Source organism: Tamandua tetradactyla, chromosome 6 (assembly GCF_023851605.1).
Source record: "Tamandua tetradactyla isolate mTamTet1 chromosome 6, mTamTet1.pri, whole genome shotgun sequence".
Classification (NCBI taxonomy): Eukaryota; Metazoa; Chordata; class Mammalia; order Pilosa; family Myrmecophagidae; genus Tamandua; species Tamandua tetradactyla.
Window position 1 is genome coordinate 36,411,889 of NC_135332.1, and position 16,995 is coordinate 36,428,883.

General features: G+C 34.8%; 1 protein-coding gene across 3 annotated transcripts in view; it reads right to left on the minus strand.

Moving 5' to 3' along the window:
• MMD (monocyte to macrophage differentiation associated) overlaps positions 1-16,995 on the minus strand; it is a 68,084-nt gene that overhangs the window by 3,526 nt on the left and 47,563 nt on the right. For 2 of the 3 annotated variants that reach the window (XM_077164835.1, XM_077164834.1), the window contains exons 2-6: positions 15,850-15,931; positions 11,584-11,744; positions 8,508-8,582; positions 6,801-6,902; positions 4,958-5,027 (exon numbers count right to left, since the gene is read on the minus strand). In XM_077164835.1, the coding sequence (XP_077020950.1) occupies positions 4,958-5,027; positions 6,801-6,902; positions 8,508-8,582; positions 11,584-11,744; positions 15,850-15,927 (486 nt within the window). In that variant the 5' untranslated portion in view covers positions 15,928-15,931. The remainder of the gene's footprint in view (positions 1-4,957; positions 5,028-6,800; positions 6,903-8,507; positions 8,583-11,583; positions 11,745-15,849; positions 15,932-16,995) is intronic. The other variant, XM_077164836.1, reaches the window with a different exon arrangement.

Sequence of the window (16,995 nt, forward strand, 5' to 3'; positions counted from 1 at the left end):
TCAAGGCATTACATTCATCTTAACTTCCCAAAACTAGAACACAGTTATCCTAAAACAAATATATATATATGGTGTTCATGATCTATATCATTTTCATTACTATAGGTCAAGCCCTGCTTGAAGCACTTCCATGTATTTACTCATTTAATCTTCAAAACAACCCTAAATTAGATACTATTATCTTCAATCTACAGATGAGAAAACTAAAACACAAAGAAGTAATTTGCCCAAAAGCTAGGAAGCTTCTAAGAGTCAGAAACAGCATTTGAACCAAGGTGATCTGGTTCCTGAACTTTCATTTTTTCCCTATTGTTATTAAAAACAACTGAAGATTAATTTATAGAGTGTAATGCATATATCTTAAGTGAACTTTACAATGAGTTTTTGTAAATTTTTATAACTATCACCATTAGTTAAGCTTATCTATTCTAGAACTTCTCATACATGGAATTATGCCATATAATACTTTTACATCTGGCTTCTTTTTTGTTCAACATAATGTTTACAAGATTCACCCATATGCATGTGTATATGAGGCATTTATTCCTTTTTATTTAGCATTCCATTGATTAATGTAATTTCTTTATTCTTTCTATTTGGGGGCTATTATGAATAAACTTGACATTTACATTCTTTGATAATCTTTTTGTAGATATTATTTTAATTTCTGAAAGGATCACAAAGTAAACCTATGTTTAATTTCATAAAAAACTGCCAAACAACTTTCCAAAGTGATTATACAAATTTTACACTCCCATCCACAGTGTACTAGGGTTCTAGTTACTTCATATCCTTGCCATTATTTGATGTTCTCAGTTTTAAAAATTTTAGCCCATCTACAGGGTGTGCAGTGGTAGCTCACTGTGGTTTTACTTTTCATTTCCCTGATTTCCCTAATAACTAATGATACTGAGCATTTTTTTCAAGAAGTTACTGGACACTTGTATATTTTTGTGAAGCATTAATTTAAACCTTTTACCCATTTTATATTATTGTTTTTTTATTATTGAGTTAAAGGAGTTTTTTTAAAACATATATCTGGATATATGTTCTTTTCAGATAAAGAGAAAGCAAATATTTTACTCCTAATCTGTGGGCTTGTCTATTCCTTTTCTTAGTAATATCCTCTAATGAGTAGAAGACTTTAACTTTGAAGAAGTCTAATTTAACTTTTATGCTTTGTGCTTTCTGTAGTGTTAGAAATCTTTTCCTATCCCAAAATTGGTGGTATGCTCCTATGTTTTAGTCTAAAAACTTAGTTTTGGTTTTACATCTAGACCTATGATGCATCTCAAATTAATTTTGGTATATGGTATAAGGTTCAGGTTCATGTTTTCCCATATTGATAAATCCAGTTGTTCTACAACATTTGTTGAAAATTCTCCCCTTTTCCTGTTCAATTATTCTGATGTCTTTGTCAAAAATCAGTTTACTATAGCCAGTGTCTGCCTATGTTAAAAAAAAAAAATCAACTTACTATGTAAGTATGCATCTCATTTCAGGCTCTTCATTCTTGCCATTGATCTATTTTTCTGTCTTCTCCACAACCATACTGTTTGGATTACTTTATAGCTTTACAGTAAAGCTTGAAATCAGGTCCTTCAACTTAAGACTTTCTTTTTCAAAATAGTTTCAGATATTCTAGGTTCTTTGCCATTTTCACATCAATTTTAGAATCAGCTTGCTAATTTCTTTAAAAAGGCCTGCTGGGATTTTGATTGGGATTATTTTTAAATTATAGATCAATTTGGGGAGAATTGACATCTTATAACATTGAGTATTTTAGTTCATAAATATAGTATATTGTTCCTTTTTTTAAGTCTCCTTTAATTTCTCTGCAGTGTTTTGAGGTTTTCAGTGTAGACATCTTCACAGCTTTCATTAAATTTATTGCTAAATTTTTATGTTTTTGACATTGTTGTAAATGGTATTTATTTAAAATGTCATTTTCCAGTTGCTCATTGCAAGTGTATACACATGCATTTGATTTTTGTATTTTGACCCTGTATGCTACCTGGTTAAATGAGCTTCTTAGATACAGTAAATTTTGCAGGTTCCTGATGATCTTCTAATTATACAGATCAATGTGATCTGTGAATAAAAGATAATTTTTACCTACTCTTTTCCAATCTGAATGCATTTTATTCCCTTTTCTCATCTTATTGCACTGTTACAACCCAGTTCACTGTTGAATAGAAGTGGAAAGAACAGACATTGTTGCCTTGTTCCTGAGCTTAGAGGGACGTGTATATTCTTTAACCACTGAGTATGATATCAGCTAATAGGTTTTTTGTATATGCCTCTAATCAGATTTAAGAAGTTCCCTCCTTTAATCCAAGTTTGCTGACTACTTTTATTTTTCAATTGTGAAAGGGTTCCGGATTTTGTCAAGTGCTTTTTCTGCATCTATTGAGATAATCATATGTTTTCCTCCGTGATTCTCTAATGTGACAAATTTCAAAGGCTGATTTTTTTGGGGGGGCGGGGGGGTGGTACATGGTCTGGGAATCGAATCCAGATCTCCCGCATGGAAGGTGAGCATTCTACCACTGAACCACCCATGCACCCTCAATGGCTGATTTTAAAGTATTGAACTACCTTACATTTCTGGAATAAACCTAACTTGGTTATTTTTTTTTTAATATATTAATAAATTGGATTTGTAAATATTTTCCTGAAGACTTCTGCGCCTTTTTGATGAAGGATAATAGTTTGTAGTTTTCTTTTCTTGTAATGTCTTAGTCTGACTTTGGGGTGTTCAGCATGGTCTCTTTACTCCATTATGGCTGCTTGGAACTCTTATATCTCCCAGCATTGTACACTTTCTGGAATCTCCATTTACCTCACAGTCTCCCAGGTACTATTGCACATACTCAGTTAAGTATTTGGACAAAGAATCAAGGAACCCCCTTTGCAGATTACTAGAGCTTCTTCTCTGCATAGACCCCATCTCTATGATACCCTGTCCCACAAACTGCAGCTGTCTCTGTACCTCAAAATGCTGATTTTTGTTTCCTCCACCTACACTGTACTCTACTCCACTTCCTTTTGTGGCAGTTCAGAAAGTGGCCCAGAAAACTGGGGTGAATTTGAAGCTCACTTCTTGATTTCTGTTCACTCAAGGTAAAATTTACCCTGCCTGTGGATTAGAATTGAGACAATAAGTGAGTTAATCAGAAATGCCTGTCTTTATACTCACATAACTCTCTGGGAGAAGAATGATGGGGATAGGAGTGGGATGAACAGAAAGGGTCCTGTACCAAAAATCAACTGCCTCATATACTTTTTCCAGTTTTATAGTACTTTAGGGAAACAGGGTATATCAGATACCTATTATTCTGCTATGAAAGGAACCAAAGGTATGGGTCTTCATGTATACAGTTACCTTGTTAGTTCGACAGCTAATTAGAGGTCCTTTTCATCTAGACTCCGTCTAGCTGCGCAGTTTTATCACAGGCAATCTATGCTACCTGCGTAACTACTCCCCCATATACATGTGCATATTTGTAGGTAAATACATTCTATGTTCCAAACAATTAACTATTTTCAATTCTTCAAAGATGCTAGAGCTTTCCCCCCTGCAGAACCTCCTTCATGTTATATTCTCTAAACATTTGCTTCACCCCCACCATTTCTGAGCTCCTCCCTGTCTTTTAGAATCAGCTTAAATATAATTTTCTCTGATACATCCCATTTCCCCAATCAAAGACATTATAAAACTTTATGATAGTGTTTTACTTAGTTTTTATTGCCTTTTCCTGTTTGATTCTAAATTCTATGAGAGCAAGTGTGAGGATTTCTTGCTGGATTCCCATAAACATCAGTCACTTGTTATTATATCATTTGTGAAAATGCCAATTACAGATTTAGGTTAGTAAAAAGTCTAGACAAACTTGCTCTTATGAAACTCAGAGGATATCGTGGAGTTCTACTATAATGATTAGTAACATATCTATTAGACTTTGCTTATATTGCTCTGGGTGTCCTGAATTGCCTTCTGGTTATTTAGCTTTCAAAACAGATTTTCTCATATCAATCATTCTCTCCTCCCCCTTCCTCTACTGCCTTTAACGACTAAACTATATATATTTTGGTACTAAGTAATTATAAACCTTATATTTCCAAGAAAAATATTGTTAAATTCTCATAAAACATATCCTCTAAAAAAGGAGCACTAAATCCATGAACTCCCAGACATTTCACAGGTTTTTTTCATGACCAGACAAAAACCAAGTATAGTAGAATTCCATTCTCATAATGTGCCTATAAGATTAGCAATGAAATTAGAGGTACAGCTCTTCTGACCACTGCAGGGAGGAAACAGAATTCAAACTAAACACTTCGTGACTTCTTGAATCAATATAGTGGCTAGTGACAAAAGAATGTAGCACCTAAGGCACAACTAACCAGTTGGATAGGACCTTAATGTTGTAATCACATGCTTTTGTTTCTAATTGACAGATGCACACAGACATCTCAACAGTAATTCAGTTGGGAAGAGAGTACTATACATATATATATTACCTCTTGAGGTTAGAATTCTATTTATATTTTTTGTCATTGTAAGAAACTTCAAAATTTACTCTGTCCATGGATTAAGGTTAAAACAGTAAGTGATTTAATCAGAAATGCTTATCTTTATACTCACATAACCCTCTGGGGGAAGAAGGGCAGGGACGGGAATGGCATAAACAAAAAGGGTCATCAAAAAGAGACAAATACAAAAGATTACCATAAGGAAGGAAACATCCAAATTTATAAATTTTACAAACTGTAAACAGTAGGTGGTACAAGTTGCTGGCACTTTGCTTTTTACGTTTTTTTTTTTCTTTTGAGTCACTAGTTAATGGAAATGCTGTAACTTCAGAAAGGGAGGCTACATATCATATCTATAGTTATGTTAAGGAATTTAAATAAAATAAAATAAATAAGCTAAAATAATGAAGATATTTCTTACCATTGACGTCACCACCAAAGCTGGAGAAAATCCCATTGTGAGATAGAAAAAGAGCTCAACCACCTTATACCTGTAGGGACAAAAGTTCAGTTAACTGAATTTACATATTTCTATAACACTGAGACCATTTCCATACCAATTTTCTTTCCTTTTGAAAAAGAAATGTAAACTCTTAACTATTCAAATGAAACACATTTTCCCAATAGAAGACTACTGAGCCTCTAACTAAGATACTGTAATTGAGTAACAGTGGACTGGCACTTGTTTTAAGAATTGAAAAGGAAACTTTTCAATTCAACAGGAATCAAACTCAACAGGAAAATGTTTTCTGCCCAAAGTTAGTTATGCATTTCCCCCCTTTGAATCCTAGAGTCTTTGCTTTTATTCCCACTCCAATTCAGAAGTACAAGAAACTAAAGGTATGAAGATGGACTGGGACACAATTTGGGGCCCAGTTTATCAATGTCAAAGAAATAGCAGCTCTAACGAAAAAGGGTTTGTATTTTTGTTCGTCTCTTTATTCTGTATCTGCACAAACTTCAATTTGTAAGTCTCATTACATTAGGCTACAGAATGTCTGATTATATTAAAATTAAACTTATATTTCTGCGTAATCAAACTAGGTTATAAGCTCCTCAAGGGCAGAGACCAATTTTTATTTTTACTTGTATCTTCAGGGCTTAGAACAGTACCTGGGGCATTTCAGGTACTCCCTAATATCAAGTGGCCAAGAGCAACTCACATAGCTCTTTCTTGGTGTTTTATACTCAAAGCCTACAATAGAGTAATCAAACCAGGGAAATAGGAAAGAATGGGCTTACATGTTTGATTTACTTCAGAAGGCCTGGAATAGAAGAAAAGATAGCTGCCTTACTTTACTTTTTATTTTATCCAAGGATATAAATCAGGGGGCTGTACCTCAAGATGGAAACAGTTCCCTTGGATTTATATATACTGTATAGCATAACACAGAATTGCTACTTGTGGTCAAAAAGGTATTACGGTGAATTTTAAAGTCAGAGAGAAGTTAGTACAAACTACCACTTTCTTCTAAAATGGGAACACATTTTTAACATTTTGTGATAAACACAATTTTGTTGAATTTTGAGAGCTATTTTGCCAACCACAATAGATAATAGATTTTTAAAACTGTATATTCAATGACAATGATTTCACGTGTGAGTTTCTCAAATGCAGATATATAAGGAAAGGGCCATGGAATAGGAATTATGACACTTGGGTCTTACTTCCAGATGAGCCACTAAAGCATGTCCTGAATGTCCTCATTTTTCAAACATGAAGGTCTTTTTAAACTCCTCTAGGGTTAAGACACTAAATTTAATATAAATTTATTTTTATATTGTTCAATTATGAGCTAAGATTAATGGGTTCAAATTGCACCTTAAAGTTAGGGTATTCAGAATTTAGTTGCTCTTCCAAACATGCCCTTTCTCAGGGAAATCGAGTTTGAAACACCTTCTAAGTTCTTATCATAGCAAGTGTTATGCTGCACACATAATATCTATTATCTTCAGTCCTCACAGCAACCTTGAAAATTGGTCATTTATCTCATTCAACAACTGACTCTCAGAACTTAAAGCTAGTCAGTCAGAAATGAGGTCCAACTACATCATGCCGTATGTGCTATTCATTTCCTTCCGTAAGCAATCTGTCCACCAACAATGAATACCAAATGTTTTTGAAGATTTATTTTTTATAATATACATTCTATTTATGTATTTCTACTATTTTGAACTCCAAATAAAAAGTAATTGTGTTGTAATGTAGATAAAATTTAGGTAGTTAATTTAAAAAATATCAAGTATAAATTATTTTCTCTTACTTTTCATGGTAGAGAAATACATAAATGGTTCCTCCAGCTGCCATGAGCCAGATAAACCAACGCATATGAGATGCCAGGGGTCCAAGCTCACGGAGATTTAACCTAAAAATGTAAACATGACAACAAAGAATAGAAGTGATAAATCAAGGAAATTCAAAGAACTTGTGTTTTCCTCTAGTCACTGAAAACTGGGAGAGTGAGTACTAGGAGGAAAAGGCACTCCATATACAAGGAGGTATATGGGTAAAATTAATAACCAAAGATAAAATTGTCAGCCAAACTTTAAGGCTTAGAATTAGTTCCAACATGGTTTAAAAATAGAAACAGCTAAAAGCAGACATGTAGCAATGAGTACCAGCATACCTGTGACGCCCAACTTTACTTTTTAGGCAAACTGTGTTAAAGCCCGCTTGCCTTCGACAATGTTTCTGGGAGCAGATTGCTTACAAAGCTTAAAGAGAACCCTGAACAAAATCCTGAAATGGGATCACATATCAGCAGCATACTTAAACATACCGGCCAAGTGTCTCCATTACCAATCTCTCTGCCAAGAGAGAACATGAGAAGAATCATCCCAAACATACATGCTAGAAGACATTTTGTTCAAATTTAACTGGGAACTGTTATGAAGCCTGAATTTTAAAATGCTGCAAATTCACCTGTACTAATTTTGTATTAAGAATAAATATAGGAAAAAGCGAAGATTGTTCTGATTGACTATAACTACAAAATTAATATTTCCAAATGAAAAAGGAATCCCTTGCCTAAGACTACACATGAACAAATTCCATACATTAATATTCAATTCCTCAGCCAACATTTAAAATCTTTCAAATGTATTTAGTTATTTTAAATTGAGATATACTTCACAACAGTCTTTAAGTGGTCTCGTTCCAATGTGAGCCAGTCCTATAATTTAGTAAATGGTGTTAGGGAAAAAGTCCTTATTTTTTATTCCAATCGATAATTAAATTTCTTTTGAATGACTGATGCAGCATTTGCCAGAATCTGGGGGCCTACTGTTTCTAATAATGGCATAATATGAACTTCTGAGTGTTTAGAAATGGACTGTGCCTTGAGGGAAGAAAGCTAACATTTCTATAAATATGGGTTTTAAAGCAACAAAAGGTTATTTTTGGTCTGTACCAAAAGGGCAGCAGGATCAAGAAAATTTAACAGAACACTAGGTATTTAAAACAGCTAAATAATTTGGCTAGTTCTCATATTCATATAGCTAAAGAAATGAGAAATGCACTCGGTATATAGCAATTGCTATGCCGTGAAATGAATTGAAGGCAAATAGTATAAATTTCAAAAGTGAGCTTACTTTCCTCATACATGTTTTATAGCATTTCCACTGGAACAATTCAATGACTAAGAATTTCAAACAGCAGCATGGTATATAGACTGTATAGGAAAGGCAAATAGTGCACAATTCAAAAATGAGCATGTTACCGACACACAAGTTCACAGTACTCCCTCTTGAACAATGTGATGCCAAGATAAGCATTCTGAACAACAATATTCTCCCCTTCAAATCTACAATCTGACACAAGTAAATCAAATTGGGGAAAAAATGCACATTGTAGTGTATCTGTATGAGCATAAAACAGGGCTGGACGGAGGGATAAAACTGAGGAGAAAAGTAGGACTGAAGAATTCTAGGCATGATAAAAGCATTTTCAAAATAAAAAGATTGTATCTTACCATGGAGCATAAGAAGCAGCAATGAAGAAATAGATAACCATTCTATCACACATGTGAAAACAATGCTCCACTGCCCTAGTGGAAAAATAAATGAAACAACTCAGGTTAAGTTTTTCAAAAGATTTTTAAACTAGTAGTATGGGTTATCACTCTACAATGTTGCAATTTCCATTCTTGTTCTAGTTTTTCATGGCATTTATATCTTGGTCTTCAATATCACACAGCTTTTTAAAAAACATTGTTAGACAAATATGAGGTCACAAATAGAAACTTTATATATTTTTAAGATTCCAGATATAATAGACACTCTCACCATGTCAGAGACACATGAACTGAACCCTACAATGATGAGCAACTCTGAAGTAGTTACAAAAAAAACAAACCAAAACCTTCTTTTCTGGTGTTTTCCATTTCATGTGCATCCTATCACTCTAACAGAAAGAAATTGCTTGATGGCAAAGTCACCCTCAACTCCGTAATAATGCAGGGCACAAAGTCATGATGCTCAGTTAACACCCCTGAACTGAAGGCACATTCTTCACATCCATTCCACTTTGAATGCTTTTAAAGAAGCTTTTACTTTAAATATCGTAGTATACTAAGTTGTAATAAAGGAAGTTCAGAAACTAATTTAGGAATAGCAACAACAAAAACAATAAAAACTGTTCATTTTCTGCAAGAGGGTGGCCACCTGGATTTGTAATCAAGTTCCTCCTTTCATAATTGAAAAGTCAGGAAGTGTACAAAGATCTTGGCTCACTGAGTTTTATTCGTGAAATGGATTAGACAGAATATGTCTTTTAGTGAAGTAATTTTAAAGTTGAGTGCATAGCATCACTTTGAATGCATTCTCAGTGCCCAAGGGGTAATATTTATGGTTTGGTGGAGCACTAGCATTACACCTTGTGGTACCACACACAGCGTCAACAAAAGTAGAAAAGAAGATGACTCATGTTAGTCAAGAAGTGAAAAACACATCTGTAAGGAAGAATAGGTTTTAAGTCTATTCGGAAACTACAGCATAAGCCTAGATAATAATTTAGGTCACAGGTCTTTAAAAAAAGCAAATAATAGATCAATGCTTCTCAAATTGAATGTTAGAATCACACAGGGGGCTTATAATATAGTCTTGGACACCAATCCAGAAAATCTTAATTTAGAAGTGCTAGAAGATGGAGTAGAGAGGAGAATCTTATTTTAAACACTTGGGTGATTGTGATTACTAGCCAGGGTTGGGGCCTTGCCTTTCTAAGTTTGCTCTCTAGAATGTTGTGTGCTGTATTACAGCACGTAAAGTCAGGCCTGTAATTTTATCCAAGATCTGCCATGTACCTCTCTTGATCTTCATTTTCCTCTAAAAGATATCTCTATTATAGGGTATGTATGAGCATTGGATGAGATAATGTAAGCTGTATGTTTAGCATAGAACTTAATATAATTTATTGAATATTGAGTAGGTATTCAATAAATTGCTACTTCCCTCCTCTTCTTTATTTAGATCAGGACTATTCTAGGATATCAAAAAAAAAAAAAAGATACAGAGCAAAAAAAAATCTACATGTGGCTTATGATTCTAGCAGTGTTATTCCAAGGTTCAAGAGAGTCTAGTTTCTATCACACTTTCCTCTTTAATCCATGGCAGGAAGGCCTTGAATATTGAAGTCGGCATCTACAACTCTTTATTGATTCTGAAATCTAGACATCAAAGACAAGTCAATCGAGGTCACCACAAGCGTCTGGTTGTGCCAAGAAGATAATGAAGTGTTCTGCTTCCAGTTTAACCTCTGGGCATCCTGAAGAGCCAGACAGGTACTTTTATGGCTCTTGTGTTGGTATGTCTATAGTGTTCTCATGAATGGTTTCATTTTAAGCCCAGGGAACTATCACCATATAGGAGAAGGTTACAGACTATGAACCATATGAAATATTAAGAAAAGTATGTTTAAAGGAACACAGGACTGTAAGTCAAAGATCCTGGGCTCACTGACTAGGGCAAGTCAGGTCAATCCCCTGAGCCTCAATTTCCCCAAGTGAAAATGAAGGGGTGTGATATCTAATTTTCAGCACTAAATTTCTATGATTCTACATGTGAGGAAATCTGTAATCATCTCATAAACCCCAAATCCTGTTCTTAAATCAGCATCTTTTTAATAACAGATTCTTTGAATAGTTTGAGGCATTTTTGGACATTCTGTAAAACCAAAAGCTATATTCTAACGTTATTTTAAATCACTTAATTTGCTCTGAATCATCCTTTTTTGAGAAGAAATTTTGCCCTTTTGAGTTGTGCAAAATCTATTTCATAGGTCACACATTTCCACCTAAATGATGTGATGCTCTATTACCTTTGTATTCCTCCAAATTAACCCTTCACTCAGAAGAGGAATGCTTTTGTCATTTTATGTCTTTCTTATTGGGAGGCTGAGGGCCACAGAATTTAGAATGTGTCTGACAGCCACCTACGATTAGTAAAATGCTAATTCTGAAGGGTGAAATTTGCAAAATAATAAACCTAAACCCCAGTATACTCCCTATCTCAGAGAGTCCTTTCTAATTTTCAAAGTGTTTTCACATGCATTCTCTTACTCAGTTCTCATAACCACCCTGTAAGTGAGGTATTATTATTCTCATTTTACTGATGAAGAAACTGAGGCCCCATGAGGTCAAGTGACTTACCAAAGGTCCCACTAAGTGGCAGGGCCAGGTAAACCTAGACTGCTGATTCCAAGTTCTATGAACTTTTTCACTACCCCACAGCTCTCTCTCTTTAAAGAATCCTTAGTGTTCAACAGCATTGGAAAATAGCTCTCAGGGTTCTAAACTGTAATTCTTGGGAAACCAATACAATTTTATTTGTGGTTACTGAGCAAAGGCCTGCCTTCTTAGATGCATATGGAGGCCTTCAAACTCTGTCTCATCCAAATGAAATGTTCTGAATACTGGGAGAGTATTAGAGTCTACAAGACAGGCAAATGTCACCTCAGCCTCACTTGACCAAACAACCCGGTGAGGAGACTAGGAAACATGTTGAGTCTACTATTTGGATCTGTTGAAACAGGAATGCCATTCTCCGTACCTTAAGTGGCTCTTTTTCCATGATATAATGTGAAATACAGTGGATACAATGAAGAGGGCACAGAGGCCCATTCCATAAATCCATGCTGTTATCTTTTCCCAGCAGTCATCAGACAGACGATGGAGGAGGGCACTGCCCACAATGGCTGGAACAATGAGGAACTGAGAGAAAGGTAGAGAAAATGAAATATTCTGGGTTTTACTGAGTTGAGACCTGTGATAAAAATTCGTAGGCTTACCAGGATCAGTTTTAGAAAGAGAATTTTAAAACAAACATTTGTCTTTCCTGGGTAATCATGACAGATAGATGCGGTTGTCAGTTGTTGCACTGCAAACAGGTAGTGCTATCAGTGTCCAGGAATTATGTCAACTGATGGGGACACAAAGGAGTAAAGAATACAACTTACTCAACTATTGCAAACAGATGCTCTTTATCCTAATTTCATCAAATAAACACTTCATCCTATTCCCTAATCTGATTCAAAGTAACTACTTAAAATATCCAAAGGAGAAGCATGTACCCATATTTCTTAGGGAGATCCTGACTTTTAAATATTATGTTCTATTCCCCCCAGAAGCTACTGAAATTCCAGTATTTCAGCAAACGGGAACTGAATGAATCAAGTCTGCAAGTATAATGATATATACACCAAACAAATTCATTGTTCAAGTCATATGCCCTGATATTTAATCTGGATCTGTATGATCACCAATTTGGGAGGCTACTGCAGAATCACACAGTGTTCTGGTTTATCCTGTTTTAATAGCACATTCCCATAAGCAAGAGTAATCCCCTCTCAAGGCCCACCTATTCAAACAATTTTAAGAGATCAGAATCTCGGAAAGAGAGAAATTTGCCTTCTATAATATTTCATACCCCATATGAGTATAACATTTAGCAATAAAAGAAATTATCAGGAGAAATAAACTGTTTGATGTTAAAATAAATATATTTGGTACAGAATGGAAACTTCAGCAATTTTATCATCTCTTTTTTATCCCCCAACATCTACTTTGCCCTCTTACAACAGAATATTAAGTCATCCAGATAAGATCAGCATGAACTTTCAAAAACTGAAATTTTCTGTGGACCAGAGCAAAATGAAAAAATTAAAGACAATGACATAAGTTTTTAATAAAACAAAATTTATTTGATTTATTGGAATTTCCTTTATGTCCTATTTTGAGATTATGTCCTTTCTACGTTTTTCATGTTAAACTATCTGCTCTTGAATAAAATGATGATGATGGAAGTTTTTTGTTTGTCTGTTTTAGAAATTTTACTCCAAAATATTGAGATATAAATTAATTACATTTTTCCCTTCCAAAAAATTAATGTGGAGGTATCATCAGTTATTCCTTAGCTTCAGTCTGTGCAAGTATTCTTCAGAACGTGACATATCCAAAAGAGAAAAGTTAACGATTATTCTATCTTAAGCACATGTTATTCCTAAAGGTGAGCTGTGCATCTCAATAACCACAACATTATATTAAGTGGTCCACATTTTGATAAGTAACAGACACATTACTTATTATTATTTTTATTGGTCAATATTATGGAAATTATCAGGGCACTTTCCTGTAATTTTCACCATGATTTTGTGGTTGGTAACTGGAGAAAATAATGAATGCATATTGGAGCCATGAGTGAAGAAACAGGCCACACGTACTAAATGTTATACAACAATTTATATTCCTATATCCAAATTCTGCCTCACACTTAAAAACAAACAAAAAAACAAAAGGCATCTTCTTTTCTTAGGGTTCTGTGGACAAAATTATCTTCGGAACTAATTTTACTTATAGTTCTGTTAAATTCATTGACAGTTTAGTTAAGAATAAAAGATAGATGCCCAGGCAGGTATAGCAGGTACAGCAGAAAATCAAATTAGGACATGCTTTTTGAAAAACAAAGTTTGGAGAGAGTTCAAATAGAATTGAGAGGCTACTCTGGAGGTCACTCCTAGGCAAGCTTCAGTTAGACATTTCTACCTATCATAACTTGCCAAACTCCAAACAAAACCATTCCAGCCAATTCTAAGAACATTTAGGGTAAATTATAAAATTCTACAGAGTTTCCATGCATTAGAGTAACTTGCCAGAAACCTACAACCTCCAGACAGATCCCTGGACAAGATATATCCTGGTACCTAAAGGGCCCAGCCTCTCTAGGACATCAGCTAGTTCCATCTCCTTATCCCATATTATTGACAGCTCCTTCCAACTTGAAAAAATTAGAATGGCCATAGCCCAAATACCCCTAAAGAATGGTACAGAAAGATCAGAGGTGATGGTGGAGTTATACAGAGAAGGTAGGGTTTAACAAACAAATATGACTGCTGAATCATTGAACTGATATTTCTTTTAGTCTCCAGTATCTTAGAGCAGCTAGAAGTAAAAACCTAAAACTGTGGAATTGTAACCCATACCAATGTGTTCTCCAACTAATTGTTGTGCTGTGCTTTGAAATTTGTGGCTTTTTTGTATATATGCTATTTTTCACAAAAAAGATTTTAAAAGTTGATTGTGATGATAAAAAAATATTTATTCCTTCTAGCTTCTTATATTCTGGATTAGCTAGAAGGAAAAATCTGAAATGATGGAATGGTAGCCCATGACCAACTCTGGGATCTGTCCTGTAACTACTTGTTGAAGAATGATTTGAAAACTATTGCTTTTTTATTTCTTTGCTTTGTATATATGTTATATTATGCAATAAAAAAGTTAAAATAAAAACAATAACAAAGTTTGAACTCAAAACATTTTGACCCTCTGATGCCGTGAAGTTTACCTTACAAGAACAAGTATGTCAAGACAGAGACAGAGGTCAGTTCAAATCTCGAGAATTCCACTAAATCCTTCCTATACTCAGAATTTAAGCCATCAGTTCCAGTGAGATTGTCCAACAAAAGAGATTACTGGGAATTTCATTGTTTAAAGCCTTCTATGGAATCCAAGGCAAGCTTGTCAGGTACTGTTTTTTCTTCTAAAGAAAAAAGTTCTAGCAAGGCTCATACATATTGATAAATAAATATCTTTTTAGCACCTAAAGAAAAAGGGCATTTGTGATAAATTAGCAAAACATTTCAGTATATTACCAAATAATATCTGAATTTTGTTCTTATAATACACAAAACAAATACTTTATAAAGTTTGATTTGTGCTAAATAATGAACAAATGACATTATCCATTTAGATTATAAGTGATCCACCAAAAACTAGCTTATTTAGAGTTTATTAGTTTCATGGTTCCTTTACAGAAAACACTGTGCCTATTACACTTTGGGGGAGGGGCTTAAAGGAATGAAAATGTACAACCTTAATTCACGTAAATTTTTATTCTAACAGCATATGTATGTAATCTACATATAGTACTCACACTGTCTAAAATAATTTAGCTAGCCTCTCTAAACACTCTTCGCTAAAGGACTAAATTGGTCTCTTCCTCCATTTCTTGTTTTCACCCTATATACCAGTCACCATTTTTCCCTCACGTCTCACTAAATGCAACTTTTCAAGGGAATAATGAAACCACAGACAAAAAGGAAATTTATAATGATTTAAGAAAATGCTTATATTAAAAGGAAACTATGAGAATACACACATATTCACATATACCATACTCACACAAAAAAGAAATGCACCAAAGTGTTAATAGTTCATTTCTGGGTAGATTGTTTTTTAATATATGTTTTGGTATTTCTAAGTTTCTTATAATGAGCATGTTTTAGTTTTATAAACAAGAAAAAAATGAACTAAGAATTTAGGGACCAATTCATCTTCTCTTCAACACTATGGAGTAATATATGATCTAAGAAGCAATGGCCACTGGAACAGAGGGACTGTTTCAGGGGATCGCTTAGTTTAAAAAAATCAATGCCTCTTTCAACAAACTGTGAACTATCCTTCCTAGGTAAGCACAGTTGGTTGTCTTGAGAATGTGATCTGTTTCACTCCAGGGGTGACAGTTTTCATCCACAGGTATCTTTACTTTTCCTATAACTACAACACTTAGTATTATTATTCTTTAAAAGAAGATGTTGTCAGAGAAAGCAAGTCCAGGATAAAGCTGACTGCAGATTAGAGCACTCAACGTGCTCTGCTTGCTCAGTTTCTGGTCACATGGCCCAGCACTAATACATTGGTAGGTAAGGTCACAAAGATGGGTAAATCCAATTAACAGTGTTAAGGTTACTAAAGATAATTACCCTTTCCTCCTACCAAAACCCTTTGTGTGAGATAGAAATGGCAGAAAACTCATACTCACTGCATGTGTGTAACAGTTAGCAGCATGTTCGTAACACGTTGGTTTGTAACGGCCATTGGCTGGAGCCCGATGGTTCATGAACCTGTTAAGACAAAGAGTCATCATGTGAAAAGAGCTCAGGGTAAAGAACAATGGGGAATTGTTCTGCCAATGGTTGCTTGTTCTATTGTAAATGAAGAGGTGCCTGCTGGAAATGCCTAGCTACAGGAACAAAACCAAAACCATTAAAAAGGTGTAAACTGAGCCCACAGCAATGATCCTAAAACAAATGCCCTAATCATTGGATTAAGTATTCTTTCAGTTTTTTCAAAATAAAAATCTACCAACCAATCCCCAAAAAAAAGAAACCATATCCACCCTCCTCAGTCGGCACTGGCACCCTCCACACTCAGAAAGAAAAAAAAGAAACAAAAGAGGGAAGGCACAACCAAATCTTAATAGTAATCAAGGGAATTTTTCTAAACTTTACAAATGTTAATTGTTGTCCTTAATGAGACATAATACAAGTGAAAGACTTCTATTTTATTTCTCAAAATGTATAAAACTTTATACACGTAGATCTTTGAACACCATATCCCACCATTAGCAGGCCTTTGCCCAGCTAGTTTCCCTATATTGCATTACCTATTCTGGCACCAGGCAGCTTTAATGAATGATACCTGGCTACCTCTAGGCCACCTGAAAACACAGGTATATTTTCACATGCATTCTTCCTAAATTCAAAAACCAAACACGTGACTAATATGATACCTTAGCTATAATGTTGAGATATGTATGTATCTAAATATCCAACTCTGTTACACACATAGACATATAGTCATATTCCATACTTCCCTTTGGGCTGACTTGACAATCAGCAACACAGTGAAAAGCAAGAGTACCACAGAACCTGAAGAGACATACAGCATGCTTCCATTTAAGTAGGTGGGTGGGCATGCGCCCACAAACCCACTTCCTACACATTCAAGGTTTATGAGGGATTCTGGTTTGATCAAGCTGCTTTCTGGAAGAAGGGAAATGTAAACTCAGAAGGAGCGAAAAAAAAAAAGCTCTCTGAATGTACTAGGAAAGAAGCAGTTACCAAGAAACAAACAAGGGATCAAGAGCCCTGACAGAGTCTCAGGGCCCAGATGCCTTTCTGTGCTA